We start from the raw sequence: 27,335 nt of genomic DNA, 5'->3' as shown, positions 1-27,335 counted from the left end.
TTACCATACAGTGCACACCTTATACTGCCATATAATATTACCATATAGTGCACATATTATACTGCCATATAGTATTACCATATAGTGCACACCTTATACTGCCATATAATATTACCATATAGTGCACACCTTACACTGCCATATAATATTACCATATAGTGCACACCTTATACTGCCATATAATATTACCATATAGTGCACCCCTTGTACTGCCATATAATATTACCATATAGTGCACACGTTACACTGCCATATAATATTACCATATAGTGCACCCCTTATACTGCCATATAATATTACCATATAGTGCACACCTTATACTGCCATATAATATTACCATATAGTGCACGCCTTATACTGCCATATAATATTACCATATAGTGCACCCCTTATACTGCCATATAATATTACCATATAGTGCACGCCTTATACTGCCATATAATATTACCATATAGTGCACGCCTTATACTGCCATATAATATTACCATATAGTGCACACCTTATACTGCCATATAATATTACCATATAGTGCACGCCTTATACTGCCATATAATATTACCATATAGTGCACGCCTTATACTGCCATATAATATTACCATACAGTGCACGCCTTATACTGCCATATAATATTACCATATAGTGCTTCCATACAATAAACGCATATTAATACCATGCACTGCTTGCATTATACTGACAGAGGATATAACTGTATTATGCAGTTCATACATTATATAAAGTAATGGTTACATACAGTGCCTACATATGTTCACCATATGGCAGTATTATGTGAGCCCTGTATGGTGCTGCTATATGTTCTATATCAGGCAGTAACATGTGGGAGCTCTAGGGGAGTATTATATCTTCATTATATGTCAGTCTTATGTGTCATTGTTATATTCCAATGTATGTTAGTATTATATACATTGTATATACATTGTATACAGCCCACTTCTGCTTCTTGCCCTTCTTGGAAATTCCCCTAATTTACCTCCAGACTTGCTGGATCATGGCAGTGTATCAACCCAGGGGGTTGTGCTCTCTGTGGTTTTCTGTATTTACACGCTGACGGTGCCCTTTGACCCTAGATTGTGCCGCCATGTAGGTTTCATACACCATATGCGTGTCCTTAGCACGCCCTCTACTGTCCAGCCAGGTGACCACCTATATATCCGCCATTATACGCCCCACAAGGTTATCACCAAGCCTTTTCAGACCCACTTTATGGGTTATCACCAAATTCAGGCAAATCTGACTCTTTTCACCTAATTTTCAAAGGAGATGAGTCAGTTAGTGGCTAGTGTGACTTCAGACGCACCGATCTTCTGTTCTATAGCACCTAGAAACATGCTGCCGGTGTCATATTAAAGATAAGAATCGCATCAGGCTCCCATTAAGCTTATGGCTTTGTGAGCTACAGAACTGGGGATACAGACAGATAAAGGAAATGTAAGCTGCAGATAAAGTTTCTACCTATATTTAACTGACTGTATCTCCGGTTCTGTAGCTTACAGAACTGTAATCTTGATGGGTCCTGATAGAATAAATACTTATCTTTAATATGACACCCGTAGCATGTTACTAGGTGCTATTGAACAGAAAATAGGGCCTTCTGAAGTCACATGCCACCTCCAAACTTGACTCGTCTCATGGGATGAGAAGAGTTTTTTGGTAGATTTCACATAAAAGAGGGAATTCTAGAGAGGGCGTTTCATTCCCTACAAGAGGGGGCTGGGAGTTTAGTGCGATAAAACACGGTGACATGGTCCCTTTAATCCCCACTTGGGAACGCCCACAAATGGGAAAAAAATATCCACTTTTATGCATATTATAATAATAATAATTCTTTATATAGCGCACACAGATTACGCAGCGCTGCACAATGCAGGTCAAATTGGTCCCTGTCCCCAATGGGGCTCACAATCTAAACAACCTAACAGTTTGTTTTGGAGTGTGGGAGGAAACCAGAGTACCCGGAGGAAACCCAACGCAAACACGGAGAGAACATACAAACTCTTTGTTGACCTGGGTGGGATTCGAACCCAGGACCCCAGTGCTGCAAGGCAGATGTGCTACTCACTCAGCCACTGTGCCGCCCATATTGCAGCAGATGCCTGCCCACGCAGGGGGGCGTGACTGAGGCACAGTCTTGCCAAAAACGGGAAGATTTTAAGTCATTGGGGCTCATTTACTAAGGGTCCGAATGCGCACTTTGTCGGGTTTCTCGTCTATTTCCGTTTTGCGCCAGGATTTTGGCGCACGTGATCGGATTGTGGCGCATCGGCGCCGGCTTTCACGCAACAGAAATCGGGGGCGTGGCCATCGGACAACCCCCACGGATTCGGAAAAAAAACCACGGAAATTTAAAAAACGAAATTGTGTCGCAAGATCAGCACTCACATGCACCGGGACGAAGAAGGTGAACTCCGGCGGACCTCGTCCCAGCAGCGACACCTGCAGGATATCGGGCGCACGACCTTAGTGAGTCGCCAGAAGACCCGAATCCACGTCGGAGAACGCGCCGCTGGATCGCGACTGGACCCGGTAAGTAAATGCGCCCCAACATCTTGACGGTCACCCAGCTTTCCCAGAATGAACACAATTTTTAAAGAGGGGGTCGCTCCCGATTAGAAAAACATGGGCAAATAATTTAGAAATGGCGCCCTCCATGGGCTCTGCCCGGTAATGCAGCTTGGCTGAACTAAAGTGACTGGGAATGAGCTGTAATACCGCGTACATCCTGTGGTCAGGTGTGGCGCTTTTTGTAGAAGAAGGCAGCCAAGTTTTTCTGAAACCACCCCTTTAACAGACTTATTAGGCATTTTCGGATGGCTCTTCAGGGTGTGAGGCGAGGCCGGGCGTGTATTGATCTGTGTGAGTAGATCACGCTGAGTGCTTGGCGCGGCGCCGCTGTGGGCACATCCAGAAGAGGCGCGACCCCCCCCCCCCCAATACACTAATCGCCCATCTGTTCCTGAAAACAAAACGCCTCTTAGTCAGACCCTCGTAAGTGGATTATGTGGAGTCTCCCGAGCGCCGGAACATCCTGCAACAAAAATCCTATTAACCCTAATTACCCGGCTTCATTTACTGCTTTATTTTTTATTCCCCCCCCCCCCCTTTTTAATTCTTTTAACACTTTAAACCCCGGATGTCCTGATAGCAGGTCATTGTGGTCCCTGGTGCACAAGTTTTATTTAGTTTTATTTTTTTTACTTTTTTTGTTTTTTTTTTTTGTTTATAATGTGATTTTGTAGGGTCATTTGTGTGCACAGGTGACATGGTTTATTCATGGCTCACCCCGTTTTACCAAAATCTTTTAAAAGTTTTGACGATGTTGACTGCAGCCAGTGTTTATGTATTGTCCCAGGAGAGATGTGTAATCAGACCTTTGTGTATGTTGTTAGTAGCAGCAGGACTGTGAAATTTTATATATTTATATATATATACGGATTGTACAGGGGGCATGTCCTCACACTGCTGTGCTCTGTGCAGCCATGATTATGTATTTTCCCTGGAGAGATGTGTAATCAGACCTTTGTGTATGTTGTTAGTAGCAGCAGTACTGTGAAATTTTATATATTTATATATATACGGATTGTACAGGGGGCATGTCCTCACACTGCTGTGCTCTGTGCAGCCATGATTATGTATTTTCCCTGGAGAGATGTGTAATCAGACCTTTGTGTATGTTGTTAGTAGCAGCAGGACTGTGAAATTTTATATATTTATATATATATGGATTGTACAGGGGGCATGTCCTCACACTGCTGTGCTCTGTGCTCTCTCCAACCACTATTATGTATTTTCCGTAGAAGAGATAAGTAATCAAACCTTTGTGTATGCTCTTAGTAGCAGCTGAACTGAGAAATATGGATTTATATTTCAAGATTGTACTATTGTTATGTCTTCACACTGCTGTGCTCTGTGTTCTCTGCAGCCACTGTTATGTATTGCCCCTGGAGAGATGTGTAATCAGAACTTTGTGTATGCTGTTAGTAGCAGCAGGACTGTGATATATGGATTTATATTCACAGATTGTACTGGAGGCATGTCCTCACACTGCTGTGCTCTGTGCTCTCTGCAGCCAGTGTTGTGTATTGTCCCAGGAGAAATGTGTAATCAGACCTTTGTATGTTGTTAGCAGCAAAACTGTGATACTGTATATGGATTTATATTCACGGATTGTACTGGGGGCATGTCCTCACACTGCTGTGCTCTGTGCTCTCTGCAGCCACGATTATGTATTTTCCCTGGAGAGATAAGTAATCAGACCTTTGTGTGTGATCTTAGTAGCAGCTGGTCTGTGACATATGGATTTATATTCCAGGATTGTAGCTTCCCCAAATTTATCGATTTACATGTGCCCCTATTACCCAGGTGGAGTGACAAGTAGGGTACCACCCCAGTTCGGTAATACACTGCTGTGCTCTGTGCACTGCACAGACACTCCTATCATGGTGAAAGCTGTAGCAAGTTTTTGATTGCATACCTGAGCAGTCACATAAAGCAGAGGGGGAATTCCCAAATATATAATTACACATCTTTCCATGGATAATGCATAACACTGGCTGTAGAGGGCACAGCAGTGTGAGGACACTCTTCCAGTGCTTTTCGAGAAGATACAAACCTGTAATATAAATCCATATTTCACAGTTCTGCTGTTACTAACAACATACAAAAAGGTCTGATTACACATCTCTCCAGGGACAATACTAAACACTGGCTGCAGAGAGCAAAGAGGACAGCAGTGCGAGGAGATAACAATAGTACAATCCTGGAATATAAATCCATATATCACAGTCCTGCTGCTACTAACAACATACAAAAAGGTCTGCTTACACATCTCTCCAGGGACAATACATAACACTGGCTGCTGAGAGCACGGAGCACAGCTGTGTGAGGACACCGCAATAGTACAATCCTGAAATATAAATCCATATTTCACAGTTCTGCTGCTACTAACAACATACAGATTACACATCTCTCGAAGTACAATACCAAACATTAACTGCAGCTTTGTATGATAGTATAGTATAATTGTGTGATTATCCGATCGTCCCATTTTCGGGGCACATGGGCCCTGTGCCCTATAGATTTATTTTCCATGCAGATTCACACATATGTTATTATAGACTCGGCAACCGCTGCCAAGAATCCGCTGCCAGGAAATCCTGGATCACAGAGCGACATCCTAAGCGATGGGGGGGGGCGCTGATTACTTTACAGGATAATTTGTATCAAATGTATCAGTTACTTAAAGGGAGTGTGCATAGTCATCAAGATTTTCAGCCTGGAAAATCCCTTTAAAAATGCAAATGCAAAAGTATGTGACCCCCTCCGAGATGCGGCCAGAATGAATTGGCTGACACTCGCAGTCGATGAATGCTGGTAATTATCATACTGTGATTATTAACGTATAATTTAATTGGATTATCATCCATGTAATTAAACGTGACTACAATTGTTACCCTTCTAACCTCCGCCTGTATCTGTTCCCTTCAGGGTTCACAAACTTTCCAGACTCAAACTTTCTTCATTCTAAAATTTCGTGAATTTGTGTCAGTCTTAACTGTCATTCTCAAGTTCTATTCCCGGACCGGACAGCATGGGTTAAACCATATTTGCTGATAGGGGTGGTTTTGATGTAAGGGGTGCAGATAGGAATGGTATATTCCGAGCCAAGATCCAAGGTCAAAAATGTCGGATTTTCCGTTTTACTTTCCTAATAAATATATTTGTGTATATTCACTGCTGTCTAAAAAATAATTCTCACGACCTCTGTGAGTTTTATAAACCTCATCCGTCAGCGGCGAGATCCCAACATCTGTCCACAAGTAGCTGTCAGGGGAATACACAGATGGACAGGCAGTCTCCCTGTCTGTATATAGGGACCCCCGGGCTGGATGGAATAACCCGGGGACCGCTGTTACAGGGGCACAGAGAGGAGAACCCAACTCCCCCTTTTCACAATGAGTGGTATGAGCCATAGCACATGCAGTAAACAAGGAAGAAACCAACTGAAAGGGGCCACCCTTCTCACAGTAATATGACCATGGAAGAACGAGAAGGACCGCAGTATGTTATGGGGGGCCCCTGCTTATCTATATACACACCTAGACTGGAGAGCTGAAGTTTTGCTCTAAAACATGGTTACACAAGGGTCACTATATGCAACAAGCTGTAACCCCGCCCATGAAAATCAAGAAAGGACAACCCCTGCAGAACCTGGCTGTGAAATTGATCACCTGCTGAAAGGGGGATTCATGTTTTTAATGGGAAGACATATGCACCTAATAAAATAACCCCCCCCCCCCCTCCAATAGGTGGAGCTATCTGTGTATGTATTCATATAGCCAATATAAATGTCAGTGAGAGCTCCCCCATGTGGTGGCTGTAGGTAGGCTTCATTTATCTATTCAAGAAATAGAATGTTCTTATATGTCGGGCAGTGTAAGTAATGACCAGGCTGTGAGGATATCCCAGAATTCTACATTCTATGGTTTATCTTTAGGTTGTATCCTGCAGCGTGGTGGGTGACAGTCTACAGTTTGCAGTGCGGGTCACCCGGACTCTTCCCGCCAACTCAGGATGTCAGGTGTACAGCGTGCGCATCACCCCGCTACACATAAACGTGAGTACGTCATGGGACAACCCCTTTAATATGCTGTGATACAGATTATTTTGCCTTCAAGAGACATCCCCTTTAAGAAACCTTGGGGGTCATTTACTAAGGGCCGATTCCCGGTTTCCCGACGCGTTACCCGAATATTGCCGTTTTGCGTAGATTTTCCCTGTATTGCCCCGGGATTTTGGCGCACGCCATCAGATTGTGGCGCATCGGTGCTGGCATGCACGCAACGGAAATCGGGGGGGAGGGGGGGTTGCCGAACGAAAACCGGACGGATTCGGAAAAACCGCCACATTTAAAAAAAGAAAAGTGTCGCAGAGCTTGCACTTACCTTCATTAGGAATAGGCTGGTGAAATTGAGTGCGTTCCGATGCCCTTCAGCGCAGCAGCGCCACCTGGTGGACGTCTGAGGAACTACCTTAATAAATCCCGGCCGGACCCGAATCCACCACAGAGAACGCGCCACTGGATCGCGAATGGACCGGGTAAGTAAATCTGCCCCATAGTGTCAATTGAACATAATCCCAGTGTCTTTAAGAGTAATATTTCCATTCCTTGACATCAAGCAGAAATCTTGAGAGATATGAATACGGGAGCTTCATCTTCTCTTTCAGCTGGAGCTCCGGGTAAAAGAAGGAAACGGAAAAGACGTCCTGGTCACCTGGTCCATGGGAAACTTCTGTGATCTCGATCTTCAGGTTCAACCAAAAACTAAGCTGGAGGTCAGTCAGTAAGTTGTGTTGTTTTATCTCCTCCGTGCTGACTGTTTCCCCCCAATGGCTAAACCCAGATCAATAAATCTATGGAATTCTGGGGAAATATAAACTCTCATGTCCATAGGTTTTGTCTTCCTCTGATCAATGTGTCCTGTCTGCAGATGCCCGGAGCAAATGCAATTAAGGAAACCCTGGAGGACATACTGAAGAACCTCATGGGCTGTGTACGACCTCAGGTGGACCTGAGCAGCACGCCAACAGATGTGAAGGAGTATCAGGTACAGGAAAATTGGGCCATTGTACAAGACATAGTCTAAATGTAGGACCTACATCAAGCTGTCCTTCCAGCAGGGGGCAGCCTGAACCATTACAGAAAAGCTGTACACGTTCTGCATGGGCGGGGCTAAGCAGAGGTAGGAGTATGAGGTACCGGAGAAATGGGCCATAGTGCAAGAGATATTTTGCATATAGAGGCCTAAATCAAGCCTAAACCATTACAGACAAGTTGAACTGGCTCTGCAGGGGCAGGCTAAGCGGGGGCGGGACTAGCTTTACTAAACAGAACTACCATTGTCTCTTATGAGAGTTTCCAGTATTCTCTTCTCTACTCCAGTGTCATGGGACCCCCACCCAATAATATTCTCCTCTGTCCACTTCCAGAACATCCCTGGCGTCCACTCTCCATTAATCTGTCCACCCAAACCCCCGCGAGTTCATGAGCTGAAACTTCAAGTGCGTAATATCAAAGCAGTGCTGAACGGAGAGGTCAACACCTCAGGTAATTTTTAATTTTTTTTTTTCCCCCTTATATCACATTGCTTGGACAAAACCAGTACAGTTATGTCATGCTCCGCCCCCGCAGAGCCCTTCACTTATTGCATAGATTATTCCTTTAAGTCTATGGACTTAATACTCTGTCCCCGATCTTCCTGCAGAGATGGTAGTGTGCTACGTTCAGCTCAACGACCCAGTCCAGAGGTTCACCACTGCGGCCATACAGCAGAGCGTCAGCCCCAGCTGGGAGGACGAGTTTGTATTGTAAGTATACAGGGGGTTAGGGTTCTCCCATAGCAATGGCTTCATTCTCTATGCTATCGGTGAGAAGCTACAGGTTCATGGCCATCAATGAGAAGCTACAGGTTCATGGCCATACTACAAGGTCTCTATTTACCCTTAAAGGTATGATATCAATGTTCATCCTGAGCCTTCTGTTTCATAGCTTTACCAGCAGAACTGTGGATGTACTTCAACACTCGTCTATTATATGGTTAAAGTGTAACGCCACCACAAAAATTTTAATGTCTCATTGCATCTAAAACGAAGCTACTTTGCTTAAGATTTTTACAGGTCCTATGCATGTTGATATGTCTCCATGGTAACAGACTACAAACGAACCCTGTTGTAGTCTGATGCTATAATTATACTCTCTTTCGACTGCCCCTTACCTGTTCCTCTCATACAGCTAGAATATTAGCAGAAAGTTGGGGACATGTAGAAAGGAATACGACTGCACGATCTGACTGCACAATGTTTGTAGTCTGTTACCATGGAGATACATAAGTTAGCATGGAAGCAGTAAACTAACAGTGGTAGAATTTTAATGAAGGAGATATACAAACTCAATGTGACTTTTATTTCTGTTATTGAGCCCGGTGACTGGTCCCATAGAAATGAATGGAATCTGTGTTAGTCTATTGCTCTCAGTTATCAGCCCGGCAGTGGGAAGTAATTGATAGAAAGATCAGGAATCTCCCTGCCCCTCCTCATGGCTACACTGCCATACATGTAAATGAATGATATCACAGGGATGTATACAGTGTCTGGGAACGGTGACGACATCGCAGGAATCCGAAAAATGTAGAACACATCCATTCAGGTTTATAAACATTTACGTCAAACTCTCCTGCCTGGATTCATGGAATTTTCCTAACAGTCCCTGATGTGAAAGCCGGGCCCCTCTAAGTGTCTGTTTTGGGTGGTGGTGGGGGGGCGGGTTGATTCCAAGATTTTCCTAATCCAGTTTACATTTAAGCATAACAGAAGGCTAAAAACTTGACCTTCTACTTCTCACAGCTGATGTTTTGGTGCAGTTGTATCCAGGAACATTTTACTTGCACTGATACATTGTAACAGATGCTCAGGTCTAGAAAGAGGTTTGTGCCGCTGCTGATGTCTTTAGGTTACATCTGTAACAAACCCTCAGCTGTTTTTGGTCAGTACCTGTTCAATCTAAAAATCGAAGGGTTAAGCCACCAGTTTTAACACTTTGTGCGCCATTCCCAGTTATATATACAGCACCCAAGTAGCTGTGAATGACTACAGGGCGAGGCGTGGAGGACGTCTCCGCAGACAATGGCCGCCTTCTTCTACCGATAGACCGTCACATTGCTGACATTCCAGTGACAGGCACTTCCCGTCCTTCTGAGGACCTCATTGTAGTCAAGGACTTCTATTTCTTATCCAGTTTGTACCCATCGCTATTTCCGATCATCTAAAGCAGCACAGAGTATTTCAGGAGCTATTTCACCCATAAGCTCAAGCAAAGGCGTTTCTGACGATCCGGAGTTCTTGAGGAAATATACAGCAAATTTATTTAACATTCCTGACCATGTGACCACAAATGCTAGCCAATAGCTCGCTGTCACCTGGTGCTAGAGCTGATCTTCCCCCGTGACAGCTGACCACTGGCTAATGGCTGTACCCAATCAAAACCTGTTACCGCTCTGGCAGAGCTATACCAGGATGGCAACAAGTTTAGGAGGGAAAATTTTTTCCCGCCTAAACTATACCTGAGGTAAAATGAAGGGATGACTTTAATCCTTCCTAAGGGTGAAGACACACATGGCGTTTTTGGGCCGTTTTTACTAAGTGCGTTTTCAGATCGTTAAAAACGCATGCGTTAAAAAACGCATCCGTTTTTTAAAAACGCATGCGTTTTTTGAAAACGCATGTGTTTTTGTCCGTTTTTCAGTGCGCAATTTCGGAAAAATGGACAAAAGTGCATGCGTTTTTTAACAATCTGAAAACGCACTTCGTAAAAACGGCCCAAAAACGCCACGTGTGTCTTCACCTTAATTGCACAATTTCGGAAAAATGGACAAAAAATGTTTAAAAAAACGGATGCGTTTTTTAACGCATGCGTTTTTAACGATGTGAAAACGCACTTAGTAAAAACGGCCCAAAAACGCCACGTGTGTCTTCACCCTTAGGGTGAAGACACACGTGACGTTTTTAGGCCGTTTTTACTAAGTGCGTTTTCAGATCGTAAAAAACGCATGCACATGCCCTTAGGCTACATTCACACGACCATAAGATTTCTCCAGTCCCGTATTTACGGGCCGTATGAGCCTGTATATACTTGACGTTTTTCATCCGTATGCAGCACGTATGTAACCCGTATTTTATACGTCCCCCATAGACTTCTAGGGCATACAGAACTGAAATACGGGAGAAAATAGGACATGCTCTATATTTTTATACGGCTAGTATACGGTACGGTGTGCTACAGTGTCAAAAACGGCAATATAAATGGTTGGACGTATTGTCCATTTAAATGAATGTGGTCGTATGTAACCCGTAAAAAAAAAACGGTACGGATACGGCCACTTTCATACGTCCGTGTGAATGTAGCCTAAGGGGGATGCCACCACATGGCGTTTTTGGTCCGTTTATAAGCATGCGTTTAGAGTCAGTTTAAAAACGCATTCGTTTTTGACCGTTTTTGTCAGTTTTTCCAAATTATCTTAATAAATAAACAGGTTGTAACAGCCAAATACATGGTAAACGCTCAAAAACTGACCGTTGTTTTGAAAACGCCTGAGTTTTTAAATGATAGTGAGAACCAGGGGGTAGTTTCATGTGGGGAGCGGAGGAATAGAAACAAGTTGGAGGTCACAGACTAGTGAGATTATGGTGAAGTGAGCAGCACAGAGTATTTCAGGAAAAATGTGCTGATTTGTAGGAGATCGATCTTGTAAGGGTGAAGACACACATGGCGTTTTTGGGTCGTTTTCGGGCCGTTTTTACTAAGTGCGTTTTCAGATCGTTAAAAACGCATGCGTTAAAAAACGCATGCGTTTTTTAAAAACGCATGCGTTTTTGTCCGTTTTTCATTGCGCAATTTCGGAAAAATGGACAAAAACACATGCGTTTTCAAAAAACGCATGCGTTTTAAAAAAACGGATGCGTTTTTTAACGCATGCGTTTTTAACGATCTGAAAACGCACTTAGTAAAAACGGCCCAAAAACGCCATGTGTGTCTTCACCCTAAGGCTGCATTCACACGGACATGTATTTCTCCAGTCCTGTATCTACAGGCTGTATTTCTGTATAAATACGTGACGTTTTTCATCCGTATGCAGCACGTATTTAACCCGTATTTTATACATGCCCATAGACTTTTAGGGCATACAGAACTGAAATACGGGAGAAAATAGGACATGCTCTATATTTTTATACGGCCAGTATACGGTCCGTACACTCCAGTGTCAAAAACGGCAATATAAATGGTTGGACGTATTGTCCATTGAAATGAATGTGGCTGTATGTAACCCGTAAAAAAACGGTACGTATACGGCCGTTTTTATACGTCCGTGTGAATGTAGCCTTAGGCTGCATTCACACTACAGTATGGGGGACGTATATACGGCCGACGTATATACGGCCGATACACGTCCCCCATACACTTCTATGGGCTCGCGGCGCCCTACGGGAGCGGTAGGGTGCAGCACACGTGCGGCACCGTACCGCTCCGTAGCCCGGGAAAAGATAGGACATGTCCTATCTTTCCCCGTATTACGGCGCCGCGGCCATACATCGCTATGGAGAGGGGCGGGGGTGAGTTGCGCTCACCTCCTCCTCCTCTCCCCGCGCTGCCGTGTGCCCGCCGTGCTACGGTGCGGCGGGCTCACGGCAGTGTGCATGCAGCCTTAGTCCCACACATTTTTTAAAGCTACTGAAGAAGAAGCTTCACGCTTCGAAACGCGTCTAGCATATGTCATAAGCATTGAGCAGCTTCATACCTTACAACATCTATGATTCACATTGGTGGACTGTTTATTTGAAAGTACAACACAACCTTGCTCCGGAGCTTCAACGCCGTGTGTACTACAAAAGCTGACAACACATGATATCAAGATCAGCTAGTTTGGGCTGCGGGAGGTGAAAACCCACGATCCACAAGCCGGCCAAAGGCGCCTTCAACAGCGCTCTGAACGCCACTACAGAACAAAGAACGCATCCAGCTTGCACAGCCCAGAGACACTCTACATAACGTCCCCTGGGACGACAAAGCGGCGAAATACACATAGCTGGTGATCGGAACCCGCGGAAAAAGGCAACACAGTCCCGCTAAGAAACACCAACATCAGCCCAGCTGAACATCAACTAACCGTGAGTGCCAAATAATATAACAAACAGTCGCATATTACAAACCATAAAGGGACCACATGAAGGCTACAATTGTCGTAAAAGATTGAAAGCTGCTCAAAGAAACAAATTTTATTGTCTATTTTTTATTTTTATTTTTAATTTTCATTTTATTTTTTTTTATATACAAAAACGTGTATTACAGGCATAGGGCCCTATGACCTGAAAACACAAACCTCCTGGAATACTTACCCCTTGGTCGTAAACCTCAACACATATATGTTAATCAACAAATATAGATTTCATCTATCAAATATCTGCGAACCTTTTTTTTTTCTTTACCTTTTGGGAACTTTATGAAAGTACCTTAAAAAAGGATTTCATGTTTTACTTCTTTTTCTATGTATAATTGCGTCTTTTGTCTACATAATCGCTATTTTTTTATGCATGTTTTTAAAAGTCTTAAACATTAGTCTTCAACTATTGTAATTGAATATTATATCGAGACAAGCAAATTGAATTAAATTGTTTTTGTTAACAGGTTGTTTACAATTTGTTTACAAATTGTTTACAGATTGGGTTTGTGTAACAAAGTGTTTACAGATTGGGTCTGTGTCAACAGGTTGTTTTCAGATTGGGTTTGTTGACACGTTGCTTACAAATTGGGTTTCGTTAACAAATTGTTTACATTTTGTTAACAGATTGTTTAGGAATTCTTGTTAACAATCTGAGACAGTTTCTATTTTAGTGCCCACATTCTTTGCAAAAAAACTAGATGATAGTGAAGACTAGGTTATCTTAAGATACGAGGTGGAGAATGGGGCCAGGTGGGAGGTCAGAGACTGAGTGTTGCACATTGCCCCTGCAGCACAGAGTATTTCAGGATAAGTGTGTGCTTATGTAGGCGACATGTCGACTTCTGTGGCGTAAACGCAGATCCGGGGGTTGTGGCAAGATGTGGGTAATGAGCTGAGTGTTGCACAGAGAAAGCGGATGGGTCCTTAGCAGCACAGAGTGTTTCAGGAAAGTGTTGTCCACTTATGTAATGATACTACAGGGGATAAGTGTCATGATGTAATTGGGTAAATGTAGACAAGTGTATGGTCATTACATACGTTACATAGTGGAAGCAGCAGGGTCCTCCAGCAGCACAGAGTATTTCAGAGATCCCCTGACATAGAGCTTCTCTGCTGGATCATGTCTCTGTGATGCTGAAGGGGTGACCCATCTGGCAGTGCTCTTCTATCATAGCGCTATACTCCGGTTATATGCGGTATATTAGCGTGTCCCGGAGACAATAGCCGTATTGTTCCCAGCGCGATCGCGTTACTGGGATTTCCAGTCTTTCATTAAGACTCGGCAGCTGTGTCCTCTTTTCATTATACCTGGAGAGCGGTCTCTGGGGGGACGTATTGTACAGGACATGAGGCGGTCGCACCGTCCATTGTGTGGACCTTCTGATACACATGGACTCATTAGCTGCCTGCCTCGTGTGTGACAAGTCATATAGGATTATAGAGGGATTGTGGGAAAATCAAGGATAGACAATATACAGATGAAGTAACGACACTACCAGTACCCATATAATAGTAGCATCTTTTCCTGTGTTTACGGCCTGGTGCCATGCATCGCTATTGAGAGGGGAGAGGTGAGCAGTGCTCATCCCTCCACTTCCCCAGCACCCGGCCGTGTTCTTTCACATTCGTGTGCTTTTACGTATCCTTAAACTGATTGATTGGACTTGATCAGGAAAGGCACACTCCTGTCTATATAAGACCTCACGGCTCACAGAACATGAGAATCACGAGGTCTAAGGAACTGCCCAAGGAGCTCAGAGACAGAATTGTGGCAAGGCACCAATCAGGCCAAGGTTACCAAAGAATTTCTGCAGCACTCAAGGTTCCTAAGAGCACAGCTGCCTCCAATAATCCATAAATGGAAGGAGTTTTAGATCAGCTACACCACAGTGCCCATATAACAGGGCCAACTACGCTGCAATGCCCTTATAATAGTGCCAGTTACATTCAGATAAGTGTCTACCCTTCTAAAGTCCATACAACAGACCCATCTATATCATTATCCATGATATGCCCCTATAGTAATGCCATCTGTCAGTACCCATTTAACTCATTAGTGCCCATATAACCCAGCAGACCTTTTATACTTATGGACCCTGAGAGAGATAAATATGGTAACACACGTCCCATATACTCGTACCCCCTTGTGGATGTAGTAGGATAATTGCTAGTCTATACTAGTTAGTACGTGTGAGTATTAGTGCAGTACTAGTAGAATGATTACATACATTGGTTATCGCCTCATTCGTTTCCCTTCTCTTCTTGCAGTGAACTGAATGCTAAATCCCAGGAGCTGCAGCTGGAGATCTGCGAATCCGGGAAACCTGAGGAGAGTAAGTACAGCCCCCTACGACCATCCAGGATCATTAGAGGTCACCGAAACCATGGGCAAAAAATCCAAAAATAATGAACAAATACCATTGAGATGCCACGCTGTTCCTGGAGGCCTAAACCCCATCCCTCATCTATTACCACCAGCGATGTCTGGAATGTGTGACCAGGATTTTAGGACGACCCATCACCCGACTCTCCTGGTGGTCTGTGGTGATGGCATCAGACATTGATAATGAGGTGTTTTAGGCCACCAGAACAGTATAGCATCTCAGGGGTATTTGTCCATTATATTTGGATTTGTTTTAGGTCTCACAGGTGGTCGGTGGTAAGGGATGCGCCGCCCTTAAAGGAGTGAGGTGTCTTTATATACTTATCCTTATTTATAGCCTTATTTTTAGATCCCCCATTGGCCAGCGCTACTGTACCTTTGGATCTATTCAGGAAGAACCCCTCAGGAAGGCAGAACTATTCACTAACCCCTACCAGCTCCTTGTCTGGGTCTATCAGTGCTCAGGTAGGTACCTAGGAAAACAGAGCAGAATTTAAAGGGATATTTCTGAATTTATTTATTGAATTTATCCTTATGGGGGTCCTACATTCTGCATATCGCCCAATTAACTGTTTAATAGTATTGGCATGAGTGCTGCAAGCTTTTCGCTGCTCACCAAGCACAGCGCCGTACATTGTACAGTGGCTGCGCTTGGTATTTCAGTTCATCCTTATGTCGTGGAATGGTGCTCAGCAGCTACTGGGCCCCCTATTGGATGTGGCGTCGCAGAGCACCACAAGCACTTGAAGCAGAGTACAATTTAAAAAAATTTTGAGCATTTTTTTTTTTAATAAAAATGGACTTCCCCTTTAAATCAATACTTTGCCCTAGTGACACGTTGGTGATATCTGATCCATATAATTGATTTTAGTTCTTGTTCGTGGAGCCAAACGAATTGAAATCCTGGTCGGTCCCGGTTCCTGCAAAGAAGGTGGAGAAGGATCGGACGGTGATGCCTTGTGGGACCGTAGTCACCACCGTTACCTCAGTCACGTCAAAGCCGCGGATGGAGGGAAAAAGTCCGGCTGCCGGATGCAGTGATAAAACATCAGGTAATGGGTCCCTCAGATCTGGGATGGGTCCTGTGCGGAGCTCGGTGGAGGGCTTGTTCAACCGATCCAAACAACCTGAGCTACACCGCAGAGTCTTATATTCCTGGTTTTACATAGTGGCGTCCCCTTTATCCCTCCAGATTCCCCCTCAAGCACTCCCCCTAAGATCAAAGTGATTGAGAGGGACTTCTCCGTACAAGCCATCCCTTCCCAAACCGGTGTGGTCAGCAAGGCGCTGTCCTCTTCAGACACAGGTAAAACATTCACAATCTCATCTCCGTTTTCCAAAATGTTTACTTTTTTTTTTCTCTTACCGTCATTTTTTTTCCGTTTTGGAACCAGAACTCTTAATGCTGAATGGTTCTGACCCGGTTGCAGAAGTTGCCATCAGACAGCTGAGAGAGTCTTCTAGGCAGTCCCTAAAGTCTCCTCGGAAGAAGAGCACCATCATTATATCAGGAATCTCAAAGGTGAGACTCTGGGGGGGCTTCTGCACCCATGGGTTGTCCTGAGGGTCAGCCTCACTCACCCCTATGGATATCACATGGAGGGCTCAGGTATCATCATTATCAAGGAGACCTAATCACGTTGGTGTAATATAGGGAGGTAGTCTATTGTATAGCTGGGTACTCTATTTGTAAAGCGCTACGGAATTTGATGGCGCTATATAAATAAAGATTATTATTATGTGGTGGTCTCCCACGTAAGTAGTGAAGTGGCTGCTTGTTGTGAAAAACACCCTTTTTTTTTTTTTTGGCGTCTGTCAACAACAGTTTTGACCGTGTCGATTTGTAAAGCGCTACAGAATTTGATGGCACTATATAAAGATTATTATAAAACTGCAGTCAGTGTTATGTATTGTCCCTGGACAGATGAGTAGTCAGACCTGTTATATGTTGTTAGTAGCAGCAGGACTGTGAAATATGGATTTATATTCCAGGATTGTAGCTTCTCCAAGTGGTTCCTCACACTGCTGTGCTTTTAGATCTGTGCATCGAGCTGCTCTAAAGCCACGCCTTCCTCTACTCTGAATAAATTCCACAGCAGGGTTCAGGTTGAATCTTACAAATGTAACTCAGAGCAGAATTAAGGGGCCGTGGAGCATCTCTGGAATATAAATCCATATATCATAGTCTTGCTGCTATTAAAAACAAACACAAAGGTGTGACTACACATCTCTCCTGGGACAATACCTGGATGCAGAGAGTACAGAACACAGGAGTGAGGACAATCCCCCAGTGCATTTGGAGAAGCTGCAATCCTGGAATATAAATCCATATATACAGTCCTGCTGCTTTAAGCAGAGCTTTGTGCCCTTGTGTCTCCACAATTGAGGATAAGGCAGCAGCACTCTGTGAGATGTTCTCTTTATACAACAGAAATGCATGCAACGTTTCGACACTCTGTCTTGGATCTAGCAGGGTTACAATGGAGCGCTGCTGCTTTTCAGTATCCTCCTGGACCCATGTAACTGGGATCTTCCTGCGGGCACCCACCACAATGTAAGCAGGCCCGGATTGGGCAAATTTGGATACTGTCTCAAACTTTGTTTTTGTTGCGTCTCCACAGACGGTGCTCACACAGGACGACGAAGCTTCCCTCATGCTGAACTACGCGGCCTCCATGGACAGCACCATAGAAAATAACTCGGCCTTCACCTTCGATGACATTGCCGCCAGTGATAAAGGTCTACTGCTGGCATCTACCACCACCACCGTGCCAGCCATGGGCTCCGATGACTATCTGCACGACGCCTGGGAGCAGGGCAGCCAGTCCGGAGAGTGGAATGGGAATGGACTGGACCCGGACTCTGAACTGGTGTCAGTCAGTAACCTGAGCATGTCCGAGACCGGGAGCATCAGGAAGTCGAAAGGTGTGTGCCCGGTGCCCTCCGCGCTAGTCACTAATTACATAGAGTCATGTGATACTAATTACCCATAATCTCAGGCTTCTCATTTGCATACATTTGCATCTCATTATTACTCAGTAAATGAGCTGGTAACTGGGCGCCTGGGAATAAGTAATCAGTGTGGGAAGAAGACTTAAAATCTATGTCAACATTTTGCATAAGTGCAGGTTTGGGACAAAATTGACAACTTTTGTGGGTTTGGTTATTTTTTACCTAATGTAAACGGGCATGTCCTCACACTGCTTTGCGCTTAGCTCTTTGCTTTGAGCTGTTTCACAGACTTTCCCCTCTGCTCTAAGTGACTGCTTTAGTATTCAACAAGAAGCCTACTACAGCAGAGAGGAGCGGCTATGGCACAGTTCAGTGCACAGAAATAAGAACACAGCAGTGTGAGGAAACACCCCCTTCCCCAAAATGCACATAACATTGGCTGCAGTTGTTGCATGACTAATACCCTTTAAGATGTTCTCTGCAATATAAGATATTTAGGATCATTCTAATTTGAGGAAGGCAGAGGAGGATGCACATTGACCATAGAGTACTGTGGATCAAGCCAATAAGGGACCCAGTGGTTGTAATTTCATTTAGGAACTGTAGCCCAAATTACCTAAATGTTCCTGGCCTCCAAGACAAAAGGCAGACTTCACCCAGGAGCTTCAGGCCTGAATTATTGTGGAGATACATCATGGAAAGCATCATCTACTATGTGTTCTTTGTAGACCGGGTCAAGGTTGGTCAACGGGGAGTGGAGAGATGGTACAAAGGGGTAAATGAGGACATTAATTAAGAAAATTCCAGTTGGAGCCCATGTTTAATGATGGAACATGCCAGCAAATAATCAACCTTGTGTCCTACCTGTGGTCCATCTAGAAGGCCATCCCTTGCAGCAGATCTCGGTCTATACGTATGACTTCTAGTGTTGAAGGACCTAAGTCTACACTGTCGAAGGTTCTGCTCAATTTATGGAGCCAATGTAGGTTACAAGGGCAATCTATGTGTGATGTCCATGAGTAAAGATGAGGTCCTGCTAACATAGGGGCCACCTTCATGGTCATTGGCTCATCATATTTTGCATCTCGTGAAGTCTCATTACGTCTCCAAGTCTTGACTCCTATAAACTTTATTGACACCCAAAAATATTACATTTTGGCTTTTTCAGCCTCTCCTGAAATGATGTAATTATCAGGTAATCTTGTCGTCTTTATCAAGGAGCACAGCTATCAAGACTAACACGGTGATGGAAGAGCAAGGGCTGGGGCTGTTATGTACTAACCTGGGCATCAGCATGACTTGGAAGGGCTGCTTACACTAACCCCTTTAATAAGGTTCCCATCATGGGCCTGCATGTAGCATTGTGCCCCTTCTATAATTAGGGGATTAGGTTAGAGAGGACCTCTGATGGTCTACATCTGTAGATCGTGTGCTTCTCAATGGTGGGTGAAGGTTCAATAGGTCTTTCATATGAATGAGGTATAATCAAGGCTTCCACCACATGGACTACTGGACCGGACCCACGCCTGAAACCTAACCCAGTGCTAATCCATGTGGCCCATTGGTTAGTCTTGATGACCTTCATCATTATAGCCATGGCAGGACCATGGGGAGATAACAAGTGGTCACCAAGGTTTCTCCCCACATCAAATGGTATCATCTAGTAGTCCATAACTTATTAGACCTGTGAGCTCTTACCAGTAAGGGACGTGTTTCAGACCCATCCACTTACCAATGCCCGGAGCATTGAAATTAAGAGAACCTAAAGAGGAGGTTCTGGTTGTCTTGTCTGTCCATCATCTTCATGATAAGGTGGTCGGTACAGCTCCAGTATTTCAACATGATGTAAGAGTCTAAGGGTGAAGACACACGTGGCGTTTTTAGGCCGTTTTTAGTTAGTGCGTTTTCAGATCGTAAAAAACGCATCCGTTTTTTTAAAACGCATGCGTTTTTGTCAGTTTTTCTGAATTTGCGCAATTAAAAATGGAAAAACTGACAAAAACGCATGCGTTTTTTTTTTTACGATCTGAAAAAGCACTAACTAAAAACGGCCTAAAAACGCCACGTGTGTCTTCACATGCCCAATCCCGACTTCCGACTATCCTTTTTCCAAATTAACCTAAAAGTACAAAATGTGATATGTAGGACCCTCAATAAGCTTTCTATTTTTATTTTCCCTGTTTCCCAGCCCTTTAGTTATTTTAGAGAAAATGTAAATGTATGCAAATTAAGTTCTCAGTGCACTGAAGGCGGGGCCGTGTCTTTTAGTGCACAACCATTTTTTTTGTCCTTTCTTTAACCTATTTCTATGGTAGGAGTCAATCTGTATGTACAGGACGACGCTATGTAACTATGGGCATCTTAGAAAGAAGAAATTCTGTACACCTGCATGTGCAGCCCCGCCCCCAGTGCACCGAGGAACTAATTTACATAATAAAAAAGTTATTTTCTCTAAAACAACAGATCTCAGGGAAACTGGAAAGATATTTCTGGAAAGCTGATGAGATGCCCGACACAATGCTGCGTTTACTTGCAGGGGGGATTTGGAAGTCGTACATTCCCTTTAATGGGTCAAAAACTTAAATTTGCTTCCTTAAGTTCTTTTTATCATTTGCATTGGCAATTTTTTTTCTTTTTCAACTACAGGCTGCTGTGGAAAGTGTTGGGGCAAAAGATAAGACTGAAAACTGCATGCTTTTTTTTTTTTTTTAAGATTTTTTTTTTTAGATTTGGGACAAATTCATTTTGATACATAAAAAAAACTTTAAGCAAAAAACAAAAAAAACAAAAACAAAAAACAAACTCTCCATGGTGCTGGGATTCAGACATAGTGAAATGAAGCTGCGTGTTGTCTGTCCACTCATCTCTCATTGGTCATTTTCCTGTTTGTCTTCTTTCTCATCGTCTTTCTTTCCATCTCTTCTGTCACCTTTAAGAGGATCTTTTCACCAACTCCAATTAATTGCTCACACAGTAAGTCGACAGATTTCCATTCCTTCTCTTCTCCTTGTTATATTGTTTTGCCAAGCTGCACACCAAAATTACCTTTTTTTTGGGGGGGGGGGGGGGTGGGGGTTGAATTTATATTGAAAGAATGTCCTCACACTGCTGTGCTCTTTGCTCCCTGCATTAAGCTGTTCCACAATCATCTGCTCTGTTGTACTTGAAAGCTGTAGTATTTGGCAAGAAGCTTTCTACTGCTTTACAGTGGCTTTAGAGCAGCTCCATGCAGAGAGCACAGCAGTGTGAGGGCATGCAAGGGCACAGCAGTGTGAGGACACACCCCCATAGCACTTTTTCTTTTTCTTCTTGTTGTGTACTGCATTAGGACATGACTATATTGTCAGCCCAATTGGTGAAGAGAATACCACAGTATGAGTGCCCCATGTGTAGAGCCGCCATGTTTATCCCATATATGTATCTCCGCAGATGACAGTGAATCCCTCATAACTCGCCTCCGTTTTCTCGCAGGTGGACTTTTACACAAAGGAGCAAAGCTATTTTTCCGTCGACGGCACCAGCAGAAAGACCCTAGCATGAGTCAGTCCCACAACGACCTCTCCTACCTAGAAAATCACCGGACGACGGAGCATCGCAAGAAGGGGGCAACCTTGTCCCGACTCCTAGGCAAGAACAAGAAGTTCCTCCCCAGAAATAAACACAAAAATAAACCGGAGAGTGAAAATGAATAACCTGGCCTAGCAAGATGGCCGACCCTGACACCACATGAGGCAAACCCGTGAGGGGCACATAAGGCATGAGGCCGTGCTGAAGGCCTATTCTATGTTGTCCCCTCATGAACTTGTAAATCCTGCTTTTTTTTTGTCTTTTAGCTCAACACTGTGAGAATTTTAGGAGTCTTTTAAGTTTCGCTGCCTCCAACGCACAATGGAGACGGCCACTTTATGAGCTAAAGCAATACCATGACAACATAGAGGCAGCCATTTTGTGAACCGCACTGAGCGTGGAAGAGTTCTCAAGCCCGGAGGTCGCTGATCGCAGTTTACCTCGTACCGTGGTGATATTCCTGGTTTCTAAGGGGGTTATGTATATTTTTTTCTTTTATTTTTCAGAAAATGGCGGTCATCACGCAGCGTGGATTGTAGGGCCACCTCGAAATGTACGCGTTGTCACGGAGGTGCATGTTATTTATGAGCCGTTTAATGCATTTCTATGACAGAAGTCTCCATCTTCCGCTAATGGCTTTTTCCACATTACCTCTGAGGCCTATGATCCCTGATCGTGCCATGTCTGCATCTATCATGACGTATCAGACCACCCAGGACACTAATTCTGTAAATAATAGACATTTTAGGAGATCTTTATATACTTAATACATCATCTTCAGGCCACAGTTCCCCTTAATGTAAGGTAATATAACTGGGCCTTGCTTGTTAGTATAGAAAAACATGGATGTTGCTATGGTGAAGGCTGAGGTAAAAATAGGCTCTTGGGGTCCCCAAATGTCTCTCACATCAATAGACACCAGTATCATCATTGGCACATTGTGAATAGAGGAAAGAAACAATAATTAGGACCTTTATCTACAGGCAAAGCTGCTTTCAAAATTGTACTGGTTGCTCTTGGAAACAGACAACGGTTTTGCTCCACCTTGTAGTCAGACATGTGACATGGATGTTGCTATGAGGAAGGCTGAGGTAAAAATAGGCTCTCGGGGTCCCTAAATGCCTCTCGCATCAAAAAACACCACTATGGCACGGAGTAGATGGGGGTCCTAATTATTGTTTCCTTCCTCCATTCACATACAAAGCTGCTTTCAAAATCCTACTGGTTGCTCTCGGAAACAGACAACAGTTTTGCTCTACCTTGTAGTCAGACATGTGACCTGACCACTCTAATTATATCTCTGTTATATGAGCTGCCATTAAGCGCTACTTTCAGGAGACTAGTAAATGCAGCTTTGTGTGTGAGTAGAGTATTATTCTAAAAAACAAAAGTAATGCACTGGCCAGTATTTTCTATAGTATGAAGAGGTTGCCACAACAGGGGCATTTATTATGACTGAAAGGATTTAAGTACAGTAAAATTAAAATAATTCCCTATTTTCTAGAGTTTATAGATGGCAGATTACCAGACGTTCTGGATTATCGAGGTGTATACACGTACACGATTCATTATAGATTTCTGTCGGGTCTCTTATTGGTTCTTGATGTTCCTGATTAGATACCAGGATTGGTAGTAAATTCAGGATTATTCCAGAATATGGCATGATACCAAATTAAAGAAAATTTTACTACACCCCCTCCCCCCCCAAAAAAAATAAAAATCAAGGATTAACAAATTTTATCCCATAGGGTCTAATTAACCCAAAGCGATTTGCATGTATAAGATATAAGACTAAGAAAGTGATCAGATCTAATTGATTACTATGGGTAGCAACCAATGAGATTGAAACAGTCCCGATTGTTTTGGGAAAGCTGGGTAGCCAGGCTCCTAAAAAAAACTCTGTGCTTGTTCCCACATATAACTTATTCCACTTGTGATTGTATTTCTCTCAAACATCTCAGTTTGGACCTCAGGGGACTGGACTTATTGAAATATGCCAAAAAAATAAAGCCTGTCCGTAGAATTATGTGGGCATTACAGATGGGTCAGGGACCCACTATAGTAAAGACACTGGGCTAATCTACCCCTGCAATCCCCCCCACACACATTCCTCCACCAAAGCACTGCCTACAGCCATTCGCCTCTCCTGCCTGCACTTTACAATGGCGGCTACACGACGACCTACCCATCATGTCACCACCCCCCTCAGTCCCACACACTCCATAAATCCAGTCACCGTTTTTAGACGGAGCCGTTTCTGTGATAAAACCAGCCATTGGTTCCTTTACCAGGAACTTGTGACACCATAGAGGCCTACAGCACTTTCCCCCCTACAAAATGGCTGCCTCCTCGCTGCGTAGACACAAAATGGCTGCAGAAGGATCTTATTTTGAACTAACTGTATATTTGATGACGTGCTCGTTTGTGCGATTGCCTGCTGCTTGTCTTAGGAATTTCACGCACCCGGTGAATTAAAGGGACGCTCCACCTTTGGGTCAATGTTGACCGCTATGATCAGTGAATGAAAAAACTTTCCAATATATTTTCATTGTTTTTTCACTTTTGTGTCTACTTTCTGGCAGAAGTAGAAAACTGGACCGCAAAAGTAAATATACTTACATTTTAAAGGTAAAGCTTCCCTTAAAGGGTGCAGTCACACAGGTTTTTAGGGGAACCTCATCTTGAATGATCATTTGAGAAGACTTAATTAAAGGGGTTGGCCACTTTACCTCATGTTTTTTTTTTAATGCATGTGTGAGTGTGGGGATAGATTATTAGGTAATTTACCAATATACATCTATTAAAAGTTCAGTTCCACTTTCCTGATATGTAAAGTGAAGCCTCCTGTCTTTGGGTGGTGGCACACGTGGCGTTTTTAGGCATGCGTTTTCAGATCGTAAAAAACGCATGCGTTTTTGACAGGTTTTACCAACTATCTTAATTAAAAACTTATGTTTTTTAATGCATTCATTTTTTACGGCCTAAAAACGCCACGTGTGCCATCACCCTTAATCGGCCGGAGATTCTTGTACAGAAAATGGCTACAGATGGATGGTCATGTGATCTCTATCTGACCATGAGCAATCAGCCGGACAGAACCTTATGATATTATTCATGAATGTAAGATCAAGGTCCTGGCAGGCTGATTGATCATGGACATATAGAGATCACATGACCCTCCATCTGCCGCCATTTTATGGTCAGGAATCTCCGTCTGATGAGGTAAAAAGACAGTAGGATTTAGATTACATATTAAGAAACAGAAGCAGAACATGTAATAGATGTATATTGGTAAATTACCAGATGTCTTGCCCCCTCCCCCCAAATTAAAACGTGAGGTAACGCTGCCAACCCCTTTAATATTAGAGGTTGTTGGAGCTTGAGACTTGGGGTGATGCCACACATGGCGTTTTGAACCTGTTTTTGGTCCGTTTTTAAGCAGTCCATTAAAAAACACATCCGGTTTTTAAAAACACATCCGTTTTTGACAGGTTTTACCAATTAACTTAATTAAAACTGGTCAAAAACGGATGCATTTTCAAACAGACTGTGTGGCATCACCCTGAGGCCTGTTTCACACAAATGATTATTTTCCTAGGTCCGCACCCTCAGGCTTGTAGGTCCGTTTTTACGTTGTGTTTTGCGCCCAATTTTTGTAGTTTTTTTTTAATTCTACAAAAATTATACAGGTATCATCAGTTCTTTGGATGCCGGATTACATGATGTCATTGGCTTCTTGTCTCAAAGGATGAACCCGAATGCAATTTATAAAAACATGAGGCCTGTAGACCCCGACAGGAAGGCAGTAGCCACAAAATGAGCTAAAAATAGGACATTAATCGGACGAAATCGGCACTAGGAAAACACATCGGTGAGAAAGAAGCCATTACAGAACATAGGGGGAGATTTATCATAAGTTTCTGAGATAAAGATGTTCTAGTTGCCCATGGAGACCAATCAGGGTTCAGCTTTAATTTTATAAACAACTGTGGGAAAATGAAAGCTGAGCTCTGATTGGATACCCTGGGCAACTAGAACAACTTTGTGTGGAAGGGGCCTCAGAATGAGCTTAGAATTTGTTTAAAGGAGATATCAGAGGGCACATGTAGGAGTCAATCCCCTTTAAGGGACTAACCCTTTCACAGCGGGTTGTCATGGGTAAAAGTCTCCTCAGTATTTGTATCCTGTATGTGGAGGAGCATGGTGTAATACTCTTTTCCCCCTGCGGGTGTGCTGTAGATAAACTCAACACTTACTGATTTCTACACAGATGATCACGGGGGGGCGGAGGGGGTGTCCTAAATTTTAACTTCTTTTCCCGCAATGTGAAAATGCACCAAATCCTGCGGCACCGGGTAGTGTGGTAATTCTGTAGTGACTGGCGAGTGAATGAACGGAGAGGGTGATGTTGGTGATAAGTTACTCATATAAAGCGGGTATCAACTTCTGGAAACAGGAAGAAGACAAAAAACAAACACTGATTAACCCCTCAGCTGCTGCCGCTCTCTGGACTCCTCGGGCGGACAAAGAAGGGGGTTAAGCGTCCTGCTGTGTAGACGCCGTCGCCGCCGCGGTAGCATCAATAGCCATATGAGATGATTATGCAAATGCTAATGTACTTTATAGAATATTTAAAGCCGTATACATAGGACGATTACATTTTTTTTCCCCTTGAGTTTACATTTGAAGAGTTGCAGAAGATTTTTTTTTTATTAAATTTTATTCTATATCGGTTTATAACGTTATAACTTTCATTCTCTTATTAAGATTATAAATTGTTTATGTTCTGTATTAAAAGAAAAAAATCTTCACTGCTATTTTGTCGTCCTGTGTTTTACTGCTCATTTATGACTGTTTTTATGATATTTTTATTCGTTATACTTTTATTAAATTAACAAACGGCTGTATATGGTTGGAATGATCAGACCCCCTAGGGTTAGAGTGCCCTCAGGGCACAGGAAAACGGACAGGCAAAATCGCAAAAAGGGCATCAGAATCGGAATCCATCATGATAAATCAGGGACACTAAGGCCTCATTCAAGCGGCCGCAATGGGGGCTGTGATCTGGTCACATGATTTGCAAACAGATCGCGGCCTTCATAGATTTCAATGGCTCCCGGTCACAGCACGGTGAGCACATGGAGGCCGTGTCGCGCAGCCACGCCGCAAAGTATATCACTCGTCCTGTACTTTGCCAGATAAGTGGCGCAGCCGATCTTATGCCTATGGAGGGGTGACGAGCGCTCCCCCTCCTCCTCCTGGCCCTGTGCTCATCCGGGATCCGGTCCAGCACTCGGCCATGCGTATGAGCCCTCATAGATCCAGGCACCGTGACCATGGTAATCTTATATTTGTTATCCATAACTTATCCATAACTTCCTTCCTTCCTAAATTTACTTTTATAATTATGCTAATAAGCCAAAAGGGCTCTGGGGGGTGGGGGAGGAGGGCGGGGGTGTTACCAGAGCCCCTCCATGCTGTTGCTTCACAGGCTGTTATAATGTGCAGGAAAACTTCTGCTCCCACTGTGTGAGATGACAGCAGGAAGAGTTAGGCCCCTTCCACACTAGCGTGCTTTTGACGCGCAGAACTTGCATTGCACTCTGTCCCATTGTTTCCAATGGGCCTTTCCTCATTTGCGGTTT

The 27,335-nt window shown here is 43.6% G+C and overlaps 1 protein-coding gene across 2 annotated transcripts in view; it reads left to right on the top strand.

Annotated features, from left to right (window-relative positions):
- The window catches only part of C2CD2 (C2 calcium dependent domain containing 2), a 45,400-nt gene extending 18,899 nt beyond the window's left edge, over positions 1-26,501 (top strand). Inside the window, exons 4-16 of one of the 2 annotated variants that reach the window (XR_011853398.1) lie at positions 6,512-6,631; positions 7,243-7,350; positions 7,506-7,622; positions 8,005-8,122; positions 8,280-8,382; positions 15,057-15,121; positions 15,521-15,636; positions 16,043-16,223; positions 16,364-16,477; positions 16,566-16,693; positions 17,793-18,096; positions 20,770-21,096; positions 21,595-21,729. Coding sequence is in view for 1 of the 2 variants with exons in the window: in XM_072138822.1 (XP_071994923.1) it covers positions 6,512-6,631; positions 7,243-7,350; positions 7,506-7,622; positions 8,005-8,122; positions 8,280-8,382; positions 15,057-15,121; positions 15,521-15,636; positions 16,043-16,223; positions 16,364-16,477; positions 16,566-16,693; positions 17,793-18,096; positions 21,595-21,815 (1,695 nt within the window). In the remaining variant the exon portion in view is untranslated. Of the gene's footprint in view, positions 1-6,511; positions 6,632-7,242; positions 7,351-7,505; positions 7,623-8,004; positions 8,123-8,279; positions 8,383-15,056; positions 15,122-15,520; positions 15,637-16,042; positions 16,224-16,363; positions 16,478-16,565; positions 16,694-17,792; positions 18,097-20,769; positions 21,097-21,594 lie in introns of both variants that reach the window. The other variant, XM_072138822.1, reaches the window with a different exon arrangement.
- Positions 26,502-27,335: the final 834 nt, after the last annotated feature.

Source organism: Engystomops pustulosus, chromosome 2 (genome assembly GCF_040894005.1).
Source record: "Engystomops pustulosus chromosome 2, aEngPut4.maternal, whole genome shotgun sequence".
Classification (NCBI taxonomy): domain Eukaryota; kingdom Metazoa; phylum Chordata; class Amphibia; order Anura; family Leptodactylidae; genus Engystomops; species Engystomops pustulosus.
Note: the sequence above shows the minus strand (reverse complement) of the source record. Positions and strands in the feature narration are given on the sequence as shown.